The sequence below is a fragment of the Xenopus laevis genome, chromosome 5L (genome assembly GCF_017654675.1).
Source record: "Xenopus laevis strain J_2021 chromosome 5L, Xenopus_laevis_v10.1, whole genome shotgun sequence".
Taxonomy (NCBI): domain Eukaryota; kingdom Metazoa; phylum Chordata; class Amphibia; order Anura; family Pipidae; genus Xenopus; species Xenopus laevis.
In genome coordinates this window covers 168,920,769-168,939,464 of record NC_054379.1, presented here as the reverse complement: position 1 = coordinate 168,939,464, position 18,696 = coordinate 168,920,769, and the positions used below count along the sequence as shown (strand labels likewise).

Here is an 18,696-nt window from a genome sequence, read left to right as displayed (position 1 = left end):
GAAGTCACTGTGGGGTTGTTCTGTGACCATATAAAGGCACAAGGCTGCAGGCTGAGTTATACAGGGAACTCTGAGTATCACTCATGTATTATAAGGTATAATGTACCCCCTACTGTAAATGATAAGGATATTAGAAGTCACTGAGGGGTTGTTCTGTGACCATATAAAGGCACAAGGCTGCAGGCTGAGTTATACAGGGAACTCTGAGTATCACTCATGTATTATAAGGGATAATGTACCCCCTACTGTAAATGATAAGGATATTAGAAGTCACTGAGGGGTTGTTCTGTGACCATATAAAGGCACAAGGTTACAGGCTGAGTTATACCGGGAACTCTGAGTATCACTCATGTATTATAAGGGATAATGTACCCCCTACTGTAAATGATAAGGATATTAGAAGTCACTGAGGGGTTGTTCTGTGACCATATAAAGACACAAGGCTGCAGGCTGAGTTATACAGGGAACTCTGAATATCACTCATGTATTATAAGGGATAATGTACCCCCTACTGTAAATGATAAGGATATTAGAAGTCACTGAGGGGTTGTTCTGTGACCATATAAAGGCACAAGGCTGCAGGCTGAGTTATACAGGGAATTTTGGGTATCACTCATGTATTATAAGGGATAATGTACCCCCTACTGTAAATGATAAGGATATTAGAAGTCACTGAGGGGTTGTTCTGTGACCATATAAAGACACAAGGCTGCAGGCTGAGTTATACAGGGAACTCTGAGTATCACTCATGTATTATAAGGGATAATGTACCCCCTACTGTAAATGATAAGGATATTAGAAGTCACTGAGGGGTTGTTCTGTGACCATATAAAGGCACAAGGCTGCAGGCTGAGTTATACAGGGAACTCTGAGTATCACTCATGTATTATAAGGGATAATGTACCCCCTACTGTAAATGATAAGGATATTAGAAGTCACTGAGGGGTTGTTCTGTGACCATATAAAGGCACAAGGTTACAGGCTGAGTTATACCGGGAACTCTGAGTATCACTCATGTATTATAAGGGATAATGTACCCCCTACTGTAAATGATAAGGATATTAGAAGTCACTGAGGGGTTGTTCTGTGACCATATAAAGACACAAGGCTGCAGGCTGAGTTATACAGGGAACTCTGAATATCACTCATGTATTATAAGGGATAATGTACCCCCTACTGTAAATGATAAGGATATTAGAAGTCACTGAGGGGTTGTTCTGTGACCATATAAAGGCACAAGGCTGCAGGCTGAGTTATACAGGGAATTTTGGGTATCACTCATGTATTATAAGGGATAATGTACCCCCTACTGTAAATGATAAGGATATTAGAAGTCACTGAGGGGTTGTTCTGTGACCATATAAAGACACAAGGCTGCAGGCTGAGTTATACAGGGAACTCTGAGTATCACTCATGTATTATAAGGGATAATGTACCCCCTACTGTAAATGATAAGGATATTAGAAGTCACTGAGGGGTTGTTCTGTGACCATATAAAGGCACAAGGCTGCAGGCTGAGTTATACAGGGAACTCTGAGTATCACTCATGTATTATAAGGGATAATGTACCCCCTACTGTAAATGATAAGGATATTAGAAGTCACTGAGGGGTTGTTCTGTGACCATATAAAGACACAAGGCTGCAGGCTGAGTTATACAGGGAACTCTGAGTATCACTCATGTATTATAAGGGATAATGTACCCCCTACTGTAAATGATAAGGATATTAGAAGTCACTGAGGGGATAATGTACCCCCTACTATAAATTATATGTGACCATATAAAGGCAAAATAAATTTTTTAAATACATTTAAAAAATCAAAACTACTGGACAGTGGTTTTACTTCTCAGAAATAAAGAGAAACATATTCAGTACAGCAATTGATCCTATGTAACATGGGCACATTAGTCTCCTGCCGGTGAATATGTAAGACTTTCAGTAATCTCCTCACAGGTCTTCTGTACAAAGCAGCTCAAGTGATTATCTGTTTGTAAAAGGAGATGAGCATTTTGGCAGTTGTATATTGTGAAAGCTCAATCAATCTCATGCCCCTCCCCCCCACATAAACACATTCACTTTCTTTTCAAGTGTGAATAATCAGGGGGGTTTCGTAAATAAAGTTTTGGGGAGCAGATGGACAATGTGTCTGAACATTTTCAGCACTCACCTTGCGCCTGTTGTTGAGCCCCCAGTGTAATATCATTCCTACTGCAGGAGATTTGGGTGCTATTTATAAACCAGTTTTGACATTTTTTGGCAAAAAAGAGTTGCAGATTTATAATTTGTTGGCCGCTGTTCTGCTAGAGAGGAAGGAGAGTGAAAAGGTTTTCCTAGCGCTGCTGAAATGATAATGAAATAGTAGAATGTTAGGGAGATCCCTTTAATACATTTCACTAATGTTTTTACCCACGTTTCCTAGAACACATTCCTCTGCCTTCCAGCGCTAGATAGGAGAATAAATTATATCATCTGAATTTTCTTCAAAAGAAATCACATAATGGGCCAGATTCAATTCAGTGAAAAAAAGAATTGTTACGTGATAAGTCATGGATTTATTCAATTCAGTTCCATTTCTTTCCCATAGACTTCAATAAAGTTTTAACATGGTAAAAAGGGCCAGATTCAATTCAGTGAGAAAAAGTTATCTCGTGAAAAGTCACAGACGAGATTCAATTCGGGGAGAAAATCATTTTCTCCAATATCATCTGAATTTTCTTCAAAAGAAATCACATAATGGGCCAGATTCAATTCAGTGAAAAAAAGGATTGTTACATGATAAGTCATGAACAAGATTCAATTCGGCGAGAAAATACTATTCTCCAAATTCAGTTCCATTTCTTTCCCATAGACTTCAATAATGTTTTAACATGGTAAAAAGGGCCAGATTCAATTCAGTGAGAAAAAGTTATCTCATGGTTTATCACGTGAAAAGTCACGGACAAGATTCAATTCGGTGAGAAAATCATTTTCTCCAATATCATCTGAATTTTCTTCAAAAGAAATCACATAATGGGCCAGATTAAATTCAGTGAAAAAAAGGATTGTTACGTGATAAGTCATGGACGAGATTCAATTCGGCGAGAAAATACTTTTCTCCAAATTCAGTTTCATTTCTGTCCCATAGACTTCAATAAAGTTTTAACATGGTAAAAAGGGCCAGATTCAATTCAGTGAGAAAAAGTTATCTCATGGTTTATCACATGAAAAGTCACGGATGTGATTCAATTCGGCGAGAAAATACTTTTCTCCAAATTCAGTTCCATTTTTTCCCCCATAGACTTCAATACAGTTTTAAAAAAAGGTAAAAAGGGCCAGATTCAATACAGTGAGAAAAAGTTATCTCATGGTTTATCATATGAAAAGTCATGGACGAGATTCAATTCAGCGAAAAAATACTTTTCTCCAAATTCAGTTCCATTTTTTTCCCCATAGACTTCAATACAGTTTTAAAAAAAGTTAAAAAGGGCCAAATTCAATACAGTGAGAAAAAGTTATCTCATGGTTTATCACATGAAAAGTCACGTACGAGATTCAATTCGAGGAGAAAAAACTTCTCCAAATCCAGTTTTTTCCCATAGACTTCAACACGGAAAAAAGTTTCAATCTCAAATTGAATCTCATCAATGAGTTTTCACGTGATAAACCTTTTTTCTCACTGCATTGAATCTGGCCCAATATTGGAAATAAACATGAATTGGATCTGATAATTAAGTTTATTAATAGAGAAGCCAATTACCTGCTGCTTCGGCTTCTTCCAAGTTCCATAATGGTGAGAATGGAAATCTTTTATAATGTGATCTTTTGCTTTCAACACCCATCCACTCTACAGTGCTGTAGATTATATGCATATTTACTAAAGGGTGAAAATTTGGAGTAATTTCAACAAAAATTAAAATTTTCCTCAACATCACCAATTTACTAAAATGAGAATACAACACATTTTGGAGAACCAACTTCGCATTGGTGAAAACTGTCTTTGCATTGGTGTAAATTCACAAGTCTTCCCTGGGTGAAAATTCTCCAGCGAATATTCTTCAATTTACTATAAGCACAACAACAAATTTTCACCAAGAGAAATTTCTCCAGGTTCAGGCTGATGACCTACCAATTTAAAAATAGAGCAGCCACTATTGAATTTCTTTATCTACATTGCCTCCTTCAAGCTAATTCTCCACAATTAATTTTTTCATGGTTAAAATTCTCTAGAGATTTTCTCTAGAGAATTTTCCCCACTACAATTGTATGGGGAAAATATACTGGTAAATTTTCACAGAGAATGTATACCAGGAGAAAATTCACAACATTTCACACTGAAAAAGTGTATTTACAAAATCTAGTAAATATGAGACATGTTGTGAAAATACACCTAGTGAATTAATGTGAACTTTGATGAAGTTAGACAAGGATTACATTATCTAATTTATTTGATATACCATATTTGTCATTTTACAAAAAATAAATAAAAAATAAAACAAGTAAATAAAATCCCTCAATTCAGGAAGAAAAAGTTATCTCTTTGTTTATCACATGAAAACTCATGGACGAGTTTCAATTCAATTTTTCTCCTAATTCAGTTCCAGTTTTTTTTCCCCATAGACTTAAATAGAGTTTTCACGTTTTCAGTGAGATAAGTTTTGCTGGACAATTGAATCTTGTCCATGAGTTTTCACATGATAAACCTTTTTCTCACTAAATTGCATCTGACCCACTATATGATATAATTATGTTTTTATAAAAATATATCATTTTAGATAAAAAAATGAAATAAGAAATTGTTAAAAATATAATTACAGTAATGAGATATTTGTTCATAGAAATAGTTTATTTTTAAGTTTAATATTTACTACATTCATTCCTCTAACTCGTCCCCAAAACCTAATCCAGTCAGTATAATTGTACAAGATCAACGAAATAAAGAACTGAGGATTTTGCAACACTTGGGGCAGATTTATCAAGGGTCGAATTGAAAATTGTAATTTTTAAATTAGAATTTCTAATTTATTTTAGTGTAATTCGATTAGGCAATAGTGGAAATTTGATTCGAGTTAAAAAAAAAATCGAAATTCAAATTTTAAAATTTGACATACTGTCTCTTTAAGAATTCTAATTTGACTATTCACCATCTAAACCTGCCAAATTGGTGTTTTAGCCTATGGGGTACCTTCTACAACCAATTTGAAGTCATTTGGTGGACATTTGAAAATCTAAGTTTTTTTTTTTTTTAAAAACTTAAATTTAATTCAGTCCAATTTGATTCGAATTTGCTGGTTGATCCTATTCACCCAAATTAAAAAAAATTATTTATTTTCTTTATTGCATTTCGATGCATTGATTGCATTTTTTGTTTTTTTTTCAAATTTCGAGTATAGGGAAGTTGATGGGAGTTTTTAGAAACTCCCATAAACTCGAAATTCGAACCTTAATAAATATGCCCTTTGTAGTAGAGTCCTGCAGTGGGTTGGGTACCCATGGGTTACCCTCAAAAAAAGCAGGTACTATTCGGGATGGGGGTAGGATTTTCGGGTGCTGGTATAGATGCGAGTCTGCAGTTCGCGGGTCTGTGGGTTGCGGGTTTCATCTGTATTTCTAATCTTATGTTATATTGTCTATACTTTACTCCTTTTAAAATTTTACAAAACTTTTATTCTGTGGCCGGGCCACCCACGTTTGCAGCAACATCATTTCCTGTTTGATGATGGTCGGCGGGTTGCGGATCAGGTTGCAGACAAGGCAGTTGCGGGCCGGGGTTGGGTAGCGGATCCAAGTGGGTAAATATGCGGGTGGCATTCTGGGCATGGGCTGAGGGTTAAGGGTTTGGGTCCGGTCCAGATTTCATAAATTTGTTACACGCAGGACTTGCCTGAGGGTTAAAGTAAAGGTGCCTATACTCAGTCTAACCCCATACAGTGGTAGGGATGTATGATCAAAATGTGTTAGCTCTTATAAATTCACACACTACATTACTCTAAAGTTTAAGTGCTCTTCATCTAACGATGGATTGCAAGAGACACCATCATACAGATGCAAAGGGAGGAAAGGGCCCAATCCTAAAACTTATTGAACCCTTTGCACATTTCCTCCCCATACACATTAGGGTCACTGCAAGTGGGCCAACGGTGCTAAGACCGACAGTACTCTCTTTGGGGATCATTGGAGAACCAGTTGGAGCACACGGAAAGTACCTGACAGGTGGAAAAGTTTTACAGAAAAGGCCTGAAACATCAACAGCAACAAAATGTATAATCAGTGGTGCCTGGTCAACAAAATAGTGCCCTTTGTAATTAGTGCAATATATACTTCTACTTAGTAAATGTCTCCGTAAAAGTTCTTCCAAAAATCTTAGGCACCAGTGTATACACACAAGTGGTCCCATTTTATTGAAACATTGATGCAGACAATTTTTTTGTATCCTTTTACATAGGTCCAACAGCAAAGAGAAGATCCTCAAGAAGATGTGGTCAGCTGGGTTCTATTGCAGCTCTGAAGTATGCGGTGGTGGGACTCTACCTATTAGTCTTTCTTATTCTGGTCGGTGTATTTATTCTTGCAGGTAAGACTGAATATACTGTACAGTATGTCTCCTTTCTTTACAGTCTTATCCAATAACCTTATCAATACGATTGAACTGCAGCCTAAGATTGAGATTGGAATGTTACATGATAAGCCTTTTTAAATAAAGTCTGAAAATCCTAAATTATCAATTCTTTAGGGATTATTCATGGCAGCTGAAAATTGTGAGATATGGGTCTGAAATATTCTGCCCTCTACACAACAAGTAGGAGGTCATACTTGACATAGAGAGTGATATTCTGAGACAATTTGCAGTTGCTTAGATTTGACCATTCTATAACATACTAAAAGTTAACTTAAAGGTGAACTGCCCCTTATCTATTGCAAAGATCCAAAGTACTAATAAAGGTAAGTTATGAAAATAAAAAATGTTTTTTGACCACTTAAGCTGGTATAGTCTTATGAAGTAAATAAAATAAATTCAGGCAGCAATGTTTTACTTATTCTTTCTGGCATGCAAATCTTATAGTGTGTTTTAAAAAGTAACCCAATGTGAAATGTTAAAAATTTTTTGGTCAGTGCACATGGTCCCCATAGGCTTCATGGTAAAGCAACTGTTAAGAGCTCTTAAGAAAGAAAATTACACTGATGCTTCTATTTGTCTGAATGAATCTCAACACCTTTGAGCTCACAAGACACAAGAAAAATTGATACGTGACAAAAGGACAAGATGGAGACAGTAGAGTAAGATGGAGACAGTAGGGCAAAATGGAAACAGTAGGGTAAGATTGAGACAGTAGGACAAGATGGTGACAGTAGGACAAGATGAAGATATTAGGGCAAGATGAAGACAGTAGGACAAGATGGAGACAGTAGGATAAGATGAAGATAAAATGAAGAGATTAGAGCAAGATGAGACAGAAGGACAAGATAAAGACAGTAGCGTAAGATGGGAAAAAGTAGGACAGGATGAAGACAGTATGGCAAGATGGAGACAGTAGGAACAGATGGAGACAGTAGGGAATATGATGACAGTAGGGTAAGATGGAGACAGTAGGACAAGATGCAGACAGTTGGAAAAGATGAAGACAGTAAGACAAGATGGAGACAGCGGGGCAAGATTGAGAAAATAGGGCAAAATGGAGGCAGAAGGACAAATGCCAATAGTAGGATAAGTTGGTTACAGTGGAGCAGGATGGTGACAAAAGAACAAGATGGGACAGAAGGGAAAACCAGTGACAAGTAGGACAAGACAGAAACAGTAGGCAAAGATGTAGACAATATGACAAGCTAGTGACAGAAGGCAAGATTGAGAAGTATGACAAGAAAGCAACAGTAGGTAAAGACAATGACAGTAGGACAAGATGAAGACAGAAGGACAAGAAAGAGACAGTAGGACACGATAGAGACAGTAGGACAAGATAGAGACAGTAGGGCAATATGAGTACATTAAGATAGTAGGCAGCAGGACAAGATAGTGGCAGCATGGCATATTAGGGACAAAGGCAGATTAGTAAAATTAAAGGACTAGGTTGGACAGCCCTTCTTATATAAATTATTTGTCCACAAATTGTGTTTTGCCTAGAGCCCCACCACAACCACCTCTGTTCCTCTATCTGCACAGCATCAAAATGAGATGGACAAAGCAATTCTCATGCTCACCTTCATTTTTAATTAGACACTAACCCACAAGGAGAGCTACTGTTCCAACCTCTGTAAATAGCATCACATCATTCGCTCAGTCTAAGATGACCTGTAGGACCTGTAGGAATAATACACCCTAAGCCATCATCGCATGTTGCTGTTTGCTGTTATCTGAGAAACGGAAGACTTTACATAAGGCCTGAGACAAGAACTGATGTTCATGTTATAGTATTTACAAGTCATTTGGTTGCTCTCAATATAAACATGGCAGAGAGTATGAGTTATGTGTGGAATAAATCAGAGTAGACTCCTTAGAGCTGAGTGTTTGTCAGTTGCAATAAAATCTAGAAATGGATGACTTTTTTCTACTGAACTTTCAGCTGTTCCAAAAAAAATTTCTCTGTGTCATAAAACCCCATTAATAAGAACAGTAAAGCTCCCAGTCCGCAGTTTATAAACATTCTCCTTCCTTTTAACTTTATTCCTAAACAGACGGACAGGATTTGTGACACAGAGTGCTTTACCAGTGTAACACAAAAGAAAAAAATAGGAGAAGAGCACCAGCTACAGTAGGTGTTTGGCATGGATGGAGATGCAGGGGTTTAGACATTATTGGTTATTTATTTATTTATTTAAATTTGTTTTTATTAAGTTTTCAAAGCATGTACAATATGTTTCAAGACGTTTTACATGTCCATTAGTGATGCATAAAGTTATTTGATGTATTAAATCAAAGAAAGGTTGAAAAGTGGTGAGAAAATAAGGAAGGAAAGAAACAAAAAACAACAATAACAACAAAGAATAATTTGAACAGAGTTAATATAGTACTGTTCATTTCTAAAAAAAAAATAAAAAAAAATTATATAACAGGTCCGAGTTTAAGTTAAGTTAAGGTTAAGTTTCGAATCTATACAGGCCTGATTTGGTTTACTTAAGTACAATGACAAAAGTCTTAGTATGGTGACTCCTGGGGGGGGGATCTTGTAATTTCTCCGGTCCTTTGGGGTATGTCTTGAATATATTGATTTGTTTCCTCTAGTAATGGGTTACCCCTCAAGATTTCTGTCATACCATGTGGTGTTTTGAAAGGTATAGGCTATTAGATATGGATTTAGAGGATGTGGGAGGCTATTGAGATATGTGATCCAAATGGAGAAACATTTTTCGACTTGTTGTTCTTTTTTTGTCATGGCTTCCAACCAATCCATGTGGAAAATATAGTGTCGTCTGTGAGTGTAAGTGATGGTGCTTCTGTTGCAAGCCATTGGTAGAGTATTGCCTTCCGAGATGCCGCCACCAATCTCCCTTCCAAATGTTTTTCCTCTTTGTTTAGATTTGAGAGGGATGTTAGATTACTGATCAGTGCCCATTCAATGGTTAGTTGGATTGGATTGTTCACTATCTTCATTCAATAGGAGATTACTTCCAGCCGAAATGATTGTATTTTGGTGCATGACCAAAGCATATGTACCATATCTGCCTTAGGGGTCATGCATTGAGTACATCTGTCTGAGGGAGACTTTTGACCTATTTTAAAGCATCTTTCAGGTGAGTTATTGAGTATTTCTAAAGCCATTTCTTGATATCGACTGGTTGGTAATAATTTTGTTATATGTGTGTGGAATTTTAAAATATCTGTGATAGGAATTTGTGGCGTAAGTGTTGTCCATTTGAATGGGAAGAGCTGAACTAGTACTTGAAGATATGAGTCAGTCTGCTGTGAAACATGAAGGGCCTTTGATAAACCACCAGGCTGTATATTCAGTACGACATCAAATATTTATCATTATTGCCCAATGTTCTATGGAATAGAAGGTCGAGAGACTGGGCGGTGATATTTTATAAACACTGGGAAATATTGCAATATTTTCAATAAGTTTAATGATCTCTCAATTTAAAAAGAAATTGTTCCATCTGTGCCGGAAATCTCTTCCTCCCTCCAGCTGTTTCTTCTCTTCTGAGATCACACAGTACGGCTGAAATGATGGATCCCAGAATCCAAGATTTGTTCTCAGAGAAGAACAAAAATGTTTCCAACAAACAGTGAGGCTCCATTTCGGTTATCCCATGTAGCCCCACATTCAAGCTAATGGGGTCAGCACTGAACTATGAGAGTTGCTGTGCCCTGTTCTTCCAAATCCTGCAAATTTCAATAGTGTGATATCTTAAAAGAGGCCATGTCTGGACAATTTTGGTTTTCCATGTTTATTAATAAAAGCCACCCAGAAGAATGATAAAATATTGGCATCTATAAGATTTGTTCATCATAAAATGATATTGACTCAGGTGACTTGGGGGTTCATTGTAGACAAGTCCCAACCGAGAAAATGCCTTTCCAGAAAAAAGCTTGTCCTCTCTGCGTGGTCAGGTAAATAGATTAAGCAACCAAGCAATGTAATAAGTCTTTCCATAGCATCACTTATAATGTTCTAGGTCATCACCATCAGACCTACCATCCCACCATTATGAACATCTGTGCAGTTTACTCCACACCAGAGCTAGACAGATGTATTGCATTGCATAGCATGACTTCTCATCATAATACTGCTCAAGCAGAAGCTTCATATATATATCTGGATTTTGAGGGACTATTAACCTAATGTGTGTGATGGGTGAGGTCACTCACATGAGGGGGGCAGGAGTCCTTTGGACAGGTCAGGGACTAGTCAAGGAGGAGAGTAAAGTATCACTATCACATAATCTCCCCTTCATGGAGTTGTTGTGGAAGCATAACTTGTAGCACCCAAAGGCACCTATTACATACACAGACTGAAACACACAACAATGGATAAATGAAACTAAATAAGCGTTTGGAATATAGAACATTTCCCACCCTGGGAATCTCTGCTGTATAAACCTTGTGGTATTTTCTCCTGGTATTACAGTCAATCTCAGAAATGTTTAAAATATTTATATAAGACTTTTCAACAAGCTGTCAGAGATTGACGATGGTTTTTATGGTCTTTGTTATAGATGAAAGAGGATCTATTGAGGTTTGGAAACAATATAGATTTGCTTGTTGTTCGGGAGAATATTGTTCCCATACTGGATTATTTCACCAGATATTTAACTCTTTATCTAACCAGAAAATGTTCAGTGTTTTGGGCTTCTGCTCACACTGTTTGTGAGCAGAAGCCCAAGGCTCCAAATGTTCCAAGAATGTACAGTATTAGGCTCCATAATGGTTACTATATCAAGAGACCCCTCTGATCTTTTAGCCCCCACCAATGTCCGTAGCTCAAGGTCACAGATATATAAAAACATGTTTGTATCAGTCAGTCTGTTATAATTTGTTGCATTCAAAACAATAAATAAACATTCACATTCAAAGCTAATCAGCTTTTTGGCTGAACCTTAGTTTCTTCTGCTCTGGGCCTCCCTAACTTTTATTTGCTTGGAACATGTAGAAGGCCACTTAAACGAATGTTCTGTGTAGATAAGTTCGGAAAACACATTATTAATGAACAGAAAATGGATCTGGTAGATGATCTGAAAGTTGAAGATACATTCTCCTGAATATTTTGCCCCATCATGTGAAATATAGTTGTTAAAAATAGTAGTGAATCTCAGTTTAGGAGGCAGCATTTGTCCTGTCCAAGGATCTAATGCCATAAGGCAAGGCTAGATGAAGCAATAAAAAATATTTGTAACTGTCTTTGGTCCCTTTAATGACATGATATGGTCGTTATGAACCACCTTAATCAAATGTCAGACTAAACAAATGCAAGCAATGTCATATTATTTTGGTGCAAACTGGTTCATTGTGCTTAAACATAGATGTCAAGTATTAACTTAAGAGGCCAATATACTAACTAAAAAAAACTCAAATAGGAAACACTTGATTTTGTTATTGTCGGGGAAAAAAGCTTGATCACCATGAAAATCACATTGTTCCATTTGTTTTTACAAATGTGACTTTTTAGAAAAACCATAAATATAAAATAGCTTGAATGTTGAAAATACACCTCCCATTGACTTCTACTGAAGCTCCCCAGGTTTTAGTAGCTGAATTTATTTATTTGAATTCACGATTATTTCAACTGACAAATCCAATTTGGAAAAGGCAAATTCCAAAATGTTCAAATTTCCCAATTTGGACTAGATTCAATTCAGTAAGAAAAAGGTTTAGGCTGAGCATACCGTCCGACAACAATCTCAGACCAACGTGCAGTCCACTCACATCTACTTTGCACTCCTTCACCCCTGCAACTCTAGATGAAGTTAGCAAACTTCTAGCCTGCTCAAAACCCACCACCTGCTCCCTTGACCCCATACCCTCTCGCCTTCTCCACCCAATCTCTGATACACTCTCTCCTGCACTTACCCACCTATTTAATCTTTCACTCTCTACTGGTACCTTTCCATCATTATACAAACAAGCACTAATCACTCCTATCCTCAAAAAACCTTCCCTTGATCCCAGCTTTCCCACTAACTATCGACCAGTCTCCCTTCTTCCATTCGCATCCAAATGACTAGAAAGGCTTGTTTACAAATGTCTAATCCAGCATCTCACTCACAACTCCCTCCTCGACCCCTTGCAATCTGGCTTCCACCCATCACACTCGACTGAAAGTGCACTCACCAAAGTAACCAATGATCTTCTATTGGCAAAGTCTAAAGGTCACTACTCCATTCTAATCCTTCTAGATCTCTCTGCAGCCTTTGACACAGTTGACCACACACTCCTCCTTGACATTCTACACTCAGCTGGCATTCGGGACACTGCTCTTTCATGGTTTACATCTTATCTGTCTGACCGTTCCTTTAAAGTTTCCTTCTCTAATTCTACTTCTACTACTTTCCCACTCTCTGTTGGAGTTCCTCAAGGCTCTGTTCTTGGCCCCCTGCTGTTCTCGCTCTGTACAACTTCACTAGGAAAACTTATTCAGTCATTTGGACTTCAGTATCACCTTTATGCTGATGACACCCAACTCTACTTGTCTACTCCTGATCTTTCTAATTCTGTCCGTTCCCAAGTCACAGACTGTCTCTCTGCTGTCTCCTCCTGGATGTCACAGCGCCACCTGAAACTGAACCTTTCTAAAACAGAACTCATTATATTTCCTCCAAGATCTTCCCCTGTCCCTCAGATATCACTCACCGTAAACAACACAACTTTTCATTCCACCACACAGGCTGCCTAGGAGTTATCTTAGACTCTCATCTGTCTTTTTCACCACACATTCAAACACTTGCAAAATCTTGCCGTATTCAACTGCGCAACATTGCTCGAATACGACCCTATCTCAGTTCAGAATCAACTAAAACACTGATTCAGTTTCTCATCATCTCCCGCCTTGATTACTGCAACTTACTCCTCACAGGTATTCCAACAAGTCACCTTTCACAACTCCAATCTGTTCTAAATGCGGCCGCTAGACTCATTCATCTATCTCACCGCTCAACATCAGCTGCTCCCATATGTATGTCCCTTCACTGACTCCCAATCTCTTCTAGAATCAAATTCAAATTACTTACACTCACATTCAAGGCCCTTAATAATGAAACCCCTCCCTATATTTCATCTCTAATCTCCAAATGCTCTCCTTCACGAAACCTTTGCTCTGCTTCTGATCTTCGCCTCACTTCTCTGTTCACTTCTGCCCATTCTCGTCTACAAGACTTCTCTCGGGCTTCTGCTTTTCTCTGGAACTCTCTGCCACAAACTGTCAGACTTTCTCCTTCTTTCCAAACTTTCAAGCGCTCCTTAAAGACCCATCTGTTTAAAGAGGCTTATTCGATGTACCTTAATTAATCATTGCTGTATCAAAAATGACTAAGTGTTTATATAATCCTAATGTCTCAATTGTACCCTAACCTTTAGTTTGTAAACTCTAATCTCTAGGTCCTTCTAACCCTATTGTACTCTGTAATCCTTGTTTGTTATCCACCATGTATTCCCTGTTTGCTATATCTGCAGTACAGCACTGCGTATCTTGACAGCGCTATATAAATGATGATGATGATGGTTTATCACGTGAAAAGTCTGAACTTGATTCAATTTGAGATGCAATTCAATTCAAAAAAATTACTTCACGGATTATCATGTGAAAACTCTAATGAAGTCTATGGGAAAATACTAGAACTGAATTTGGAGAAAGGGTTTTCCTCCTCAAATTGAATATCATTCATGAGTTTTCACATGAAAAACCATGAACTAACCTTTTATCACTGAATTGAATCTAGCCCTTTATTTCTGCGATTTTCTCAAATTGTGAACAAAATGGCATTTTCAATTAATTTGAGATCCAAGACTTTGTCTTTTATGCCTCTCCCATGGCAACAGATAACTGATTTTGCTCCTTTGCTGTCAAAAAAATGATTAAAATTTTTGTTATATTTTTCTATTTATTAAAAAACTATATAGAGAAACTTCCTATCCTAATTTTTTCTATTTTTTTGTAGTTTTACCTGAAAACTGTTGGCCTAAAGCTGATGTCAATAATTATAGACTATGGGAATATTACCCCGTGTAATACCAACAGGTTCACACAAAAATAAATCTCTGTTTATGGAAAATCACATTTTAGCATTTTACCAGTTCCATGAGTTATTTTATGGTTTATCATGTGAAAACGTATGGCCCTGATTCAATTTGAGGAGAAATTTTTCTCCTAGTTCAGTTCCAGTTTCCCCCCATAGGCTTTAATTGCATTAATTTACTAATAATTTTGTGATAATCAGTTTGTCCACTAAAAATGTTGTGGCTCAGTAGAAGAACTATTACCTCTTGGTTCTTTCTGTTGTGAATCATTTAAATAAATGTCTTGCACTCCTTATAGTCAGTGCCCAAGCTCCATGTTCTTTTGTTTGTATTGAAATGTCCTTCACATGCAGGATTTAAGAGACAAGCATGAAACAGGGATGATTAACTGCAAATAACTGCAAATTACTTGTTTAAAATGTTTTGGGCTCCTAACATTAACCAGCAGATGGAAAACCTCAGTTTAAGACATGGGAAACACCTAGAGATTCAAACACAAAAACTTAGAGCCAGATTTATTGTTTATTTAATTTGCCTACCATGTTATTCTCCTAGGGTTGTCAGGGTATTGTCATTGTAACTTTGAAAGCTTTAGAATGAAGACCTTGGATTGGTTATGTTCATAAACCCGCAGCCCAACCAGATCTCAGCACTCTAGTTAGGTCCAGCAGAGGATGAATGCTATGGCCATTCGTCCTTTGCTCTCCATTGGGCTGAAGATGAGTGAGTATTCTGTTAGACCTTGTGCAATCAACTGGAACATATATCCATTTCAAGGAACTTGACTGGCTGTACGGTTGTCTAGAAAAGGGGAACAAGTTGCATCATAGATTTGGAATTGCCCTGAGCCCCAACATTGAAAAGAGATATATTTTATGAGCTTAATTTTACTCTCATTTGAATATTGCACTAATCCTTAATATTTTATTCTGCTACTTAACATTCTGCATTCTTTCTAAAGCTACTATTTCCAACCCCAGCCATTGTAATGTCTCACGGAGCCAAGTACAAGACAGCTCTCTGGACCACAAGCACCAAATTATTTCATTTTCACAGCAATCTGATATGATCTATTACTTAATAGCCCAGAGCTATTGTTATCTGTCACTACCCCTTAATGAAAGATCCATGTTGCCTGTGAGCCTCTCAAGCTTGTAGTCTCTGCTCAAGTGTTGGAAAGTCTTGGCGTGGGTCCTCAGCATTCCTCTTACTCTTTATTTGTTGAGGGAAAACAATCGAGAAATTAAGTTACAGTTTCTTAAATGTCGGATTAAATAGGGATTTGCAGTCTCCTGCCCCCAGAGAAGGTGCCTCTACTGACTTCTCTATAGAGCGACTGTACAGTTGTCAATCCATATAGCACAATGATGAGGAATGAGGATGCTTACTCCTCTTGCTATTGGTCTTGGTTCCTCTAGTCCAGCGATCCCCAACCAGTAGCTTGCAAGCAACATGTTGCTCACCAACCCATTGGATGTTGCTTCTAGTGGCCTGAAATCAGGTGTTAATTTTTGAATTCCAGGCTTGAAGGCAAGATTTGGTTGCATTAAAACCATGTGGACAGCCACACAGAGCCTCCTGTAGGCAGCCTCCACATAGGGGCTACCAAAGAGCAGCCCATATTTGGTACCCAATTTTTGCATACTTATGTTGCTCTCCAACTTTTTTTTAAATTTGAAAGTGGCTCACGGGTAAAAAGGTTGGGGACCCCTGCTCTAGCCTATTCATTGTTGCTATGTAGGACATAAAACCAAAAAGGAAAAAAAACTTTTGTTCACTCATGTTGTTGTAGTTTAGTCACACTCACACTGGACTGAAATCCCACTGTTCTGTTATTCCACCATTTAATTGGGAAATAAATAATGAGCAAATAATATGCCTTTAAGTATTCTTAACTCCGGGGACTGCAGGGAAGTTATAATTACTAATATAAACCACAAGCATGTTTAGGGGAAAAAGGTAAAATAACTGTACTGGATGTTTGAAGTCTGTTTCTCTAACAGTTTTTATGTTTAATAGATTTTGAAATGTTAAATTGGAAAATATACCCCCATTTTTGACACAAGCTTATTCAGTTGGGTTATATAAAAACTAAACTTCAGATTTCACCCAATGGGCCAGATTCACAAAAGGTTTATCACGAGAAAAGTCATTTAAGATGCAATTCAATTCAGGAAAACTTATCTCACGGTTTATCACGTGAAAAACACTATTGAAGTCTATAGGAAAAAACTGGAAATTAAGTTGGAGAAAAGTTTTTCCTCCTCGAATTGAATTTCGTCCATGAGTTTTCACATGATAAACCATGAGATAACTTATTCTCACTGAATTTAATCTGGCCCAATATATTTGTTTTACATGGACATACCTGATTCTAAAGAAAGGAAACGAGGATAGTCTGGCTGTGCTCACTGGAACCAGTTCCCCGCCCCTTAGGCTCACAGAGTGATCCAACTCCTCCCTCCCTGATTTCCAGAGAATCTGTGCACCACTCACTATGGGTCATGGAGATAGAATGATTGTATTACACTGTGAGCCTAAGGGCTGATACAATTGGTTTTAAGAGGTCTAATGGTTTCTATTCAGTCTGTAGAATCAGGTGTATTTGTGTAGCAAAAACATTTATATTGGTTTGTTCAGACAGTGTTAATTCAGCTTTTTTACATAACCCAACTGAGTGCACTCATGTAAAAAAAAAGCCTATTTTTTCCCTTTTATGTTTTATTAGTAAGCTTTGCCTTTCCAGATAAACAACTCCACTGATTTTATTATTCTGAGATTGACAGAAGTTGCAATGGGTGTATCAGACACAGTTTTTAGAGTGGGCATACATAGGATGATTGACTTGTTTGGCAAGGTCACCAAGCGACTGGATATTGCTGATTTGGCCACTTGAGGGCACATTTACTAAAGAGTGAATTGTGTTTTTATGATGAATTTTCTCTAAAAAGACAATTTACATTGACATTGCCCATTTAATAAAAAACAAGCAACACACTTCAATAGCAAATGACTTTGTCTCTGGATAACTTTCGCTGCATTTCGCCCTGGCGAAATTTCGCTCAGCAAATGATCATATATTTGCAAACAAAATTCAATTGTTACCCTTTTCACCAAAATCTATTTTGCCAGGTTCTGCCTGGTGAATTAATATAATGAAGTGCCATCCTCAACATTATTATGTCAGTGACATCATGGGAGTTATTTATCAAAGGTCCAGTGTTAGATTTTTTTCCCCTCAAACAAACTCAAAACTCGAATATTTAAGTAAGAACTTGAATGGCAAAAACCAGTTTGAGTCCCGCAACCCAAAAATCGAGTTTCGGTGGGAAAAAAACCTCTAGTCATTTGTGTTTTTGAACATCAAAGAGGCTTTTAACATCTTCAAATGGTTCAATGGACCTCTGTCATGGTGTAATTTTGGATTTGAGCTATTTCCAGGGTCGGAGTATAATACATCTTCAAGTTATTCAAATGTGAGTTTTCACCAATAACTCGAAAACTTGAATTTTCATGGAAAAAAACCTTAATAAATCTGCCGCCATATCTTGTAATGCAAAATAGTCAAAAGCGAAAGTCAAAACGCTGGTGTTTTTTCATATTTAACGTGGGATTATGTTTACAAGTTGTAACTGTTAAACATATCTTATTTACACTTGTTAAACATTTGAAGCTCATGCCACATTTGTTTAAGGACGGGCTAATGTCTAGGACAATAGAGGGTCTCTGTCTTCATTTTGCTTCCTTGGACATTTCTAATAAAAATTGGCCACTTCCAGCAATTTCACCAAAATCACTAATAAATACCTACATATGACCTTTATATAACCACTGAATTTAAATTGATGCAAGTGTAATTTAAGTTTCACTTGGAAGGAAGTAACACAAGAGAAAATACTTTTTATGAACTTTTTGTGCCAACGAATCATCGCTGATGAAAGTACAATGTTCTTTTGCCAAGAAGTCATTTTGATAGATACGCGTATTTGTCACAAAATAACATCTGACGTAGTTGTGCAAATAATGGTGGATACTTCCGAAGGCTCGACAAATA

The 18,696-nt window shown here is 37.3% G+C and overlaps 1 protein-coding gene across 2 annotated transcripts in view; it reads left to right on the top strand.

The window, feature by feature from the left end:
• The window catches only part of LOC108716290 (scavenger receptor class A member 5), a 124,722-nt gene that overhangs the window by 24,008 nt on the left and 82,018 nt on the right, over positions 1-18,696 (top strand). For both annotated transcript variants that reach the window (XM_041563654.1, XM_041563653.1), the window contains exon 3: positions 6,423-6,551. In XM_041563654.1, the coding sequence (XP_041419588.1) occupies positions 6,423-6,551 (129 nt within the window). The remainder of the gene's footprint in view (positions 1-6,422; positions 6,552-18,696) is intronic.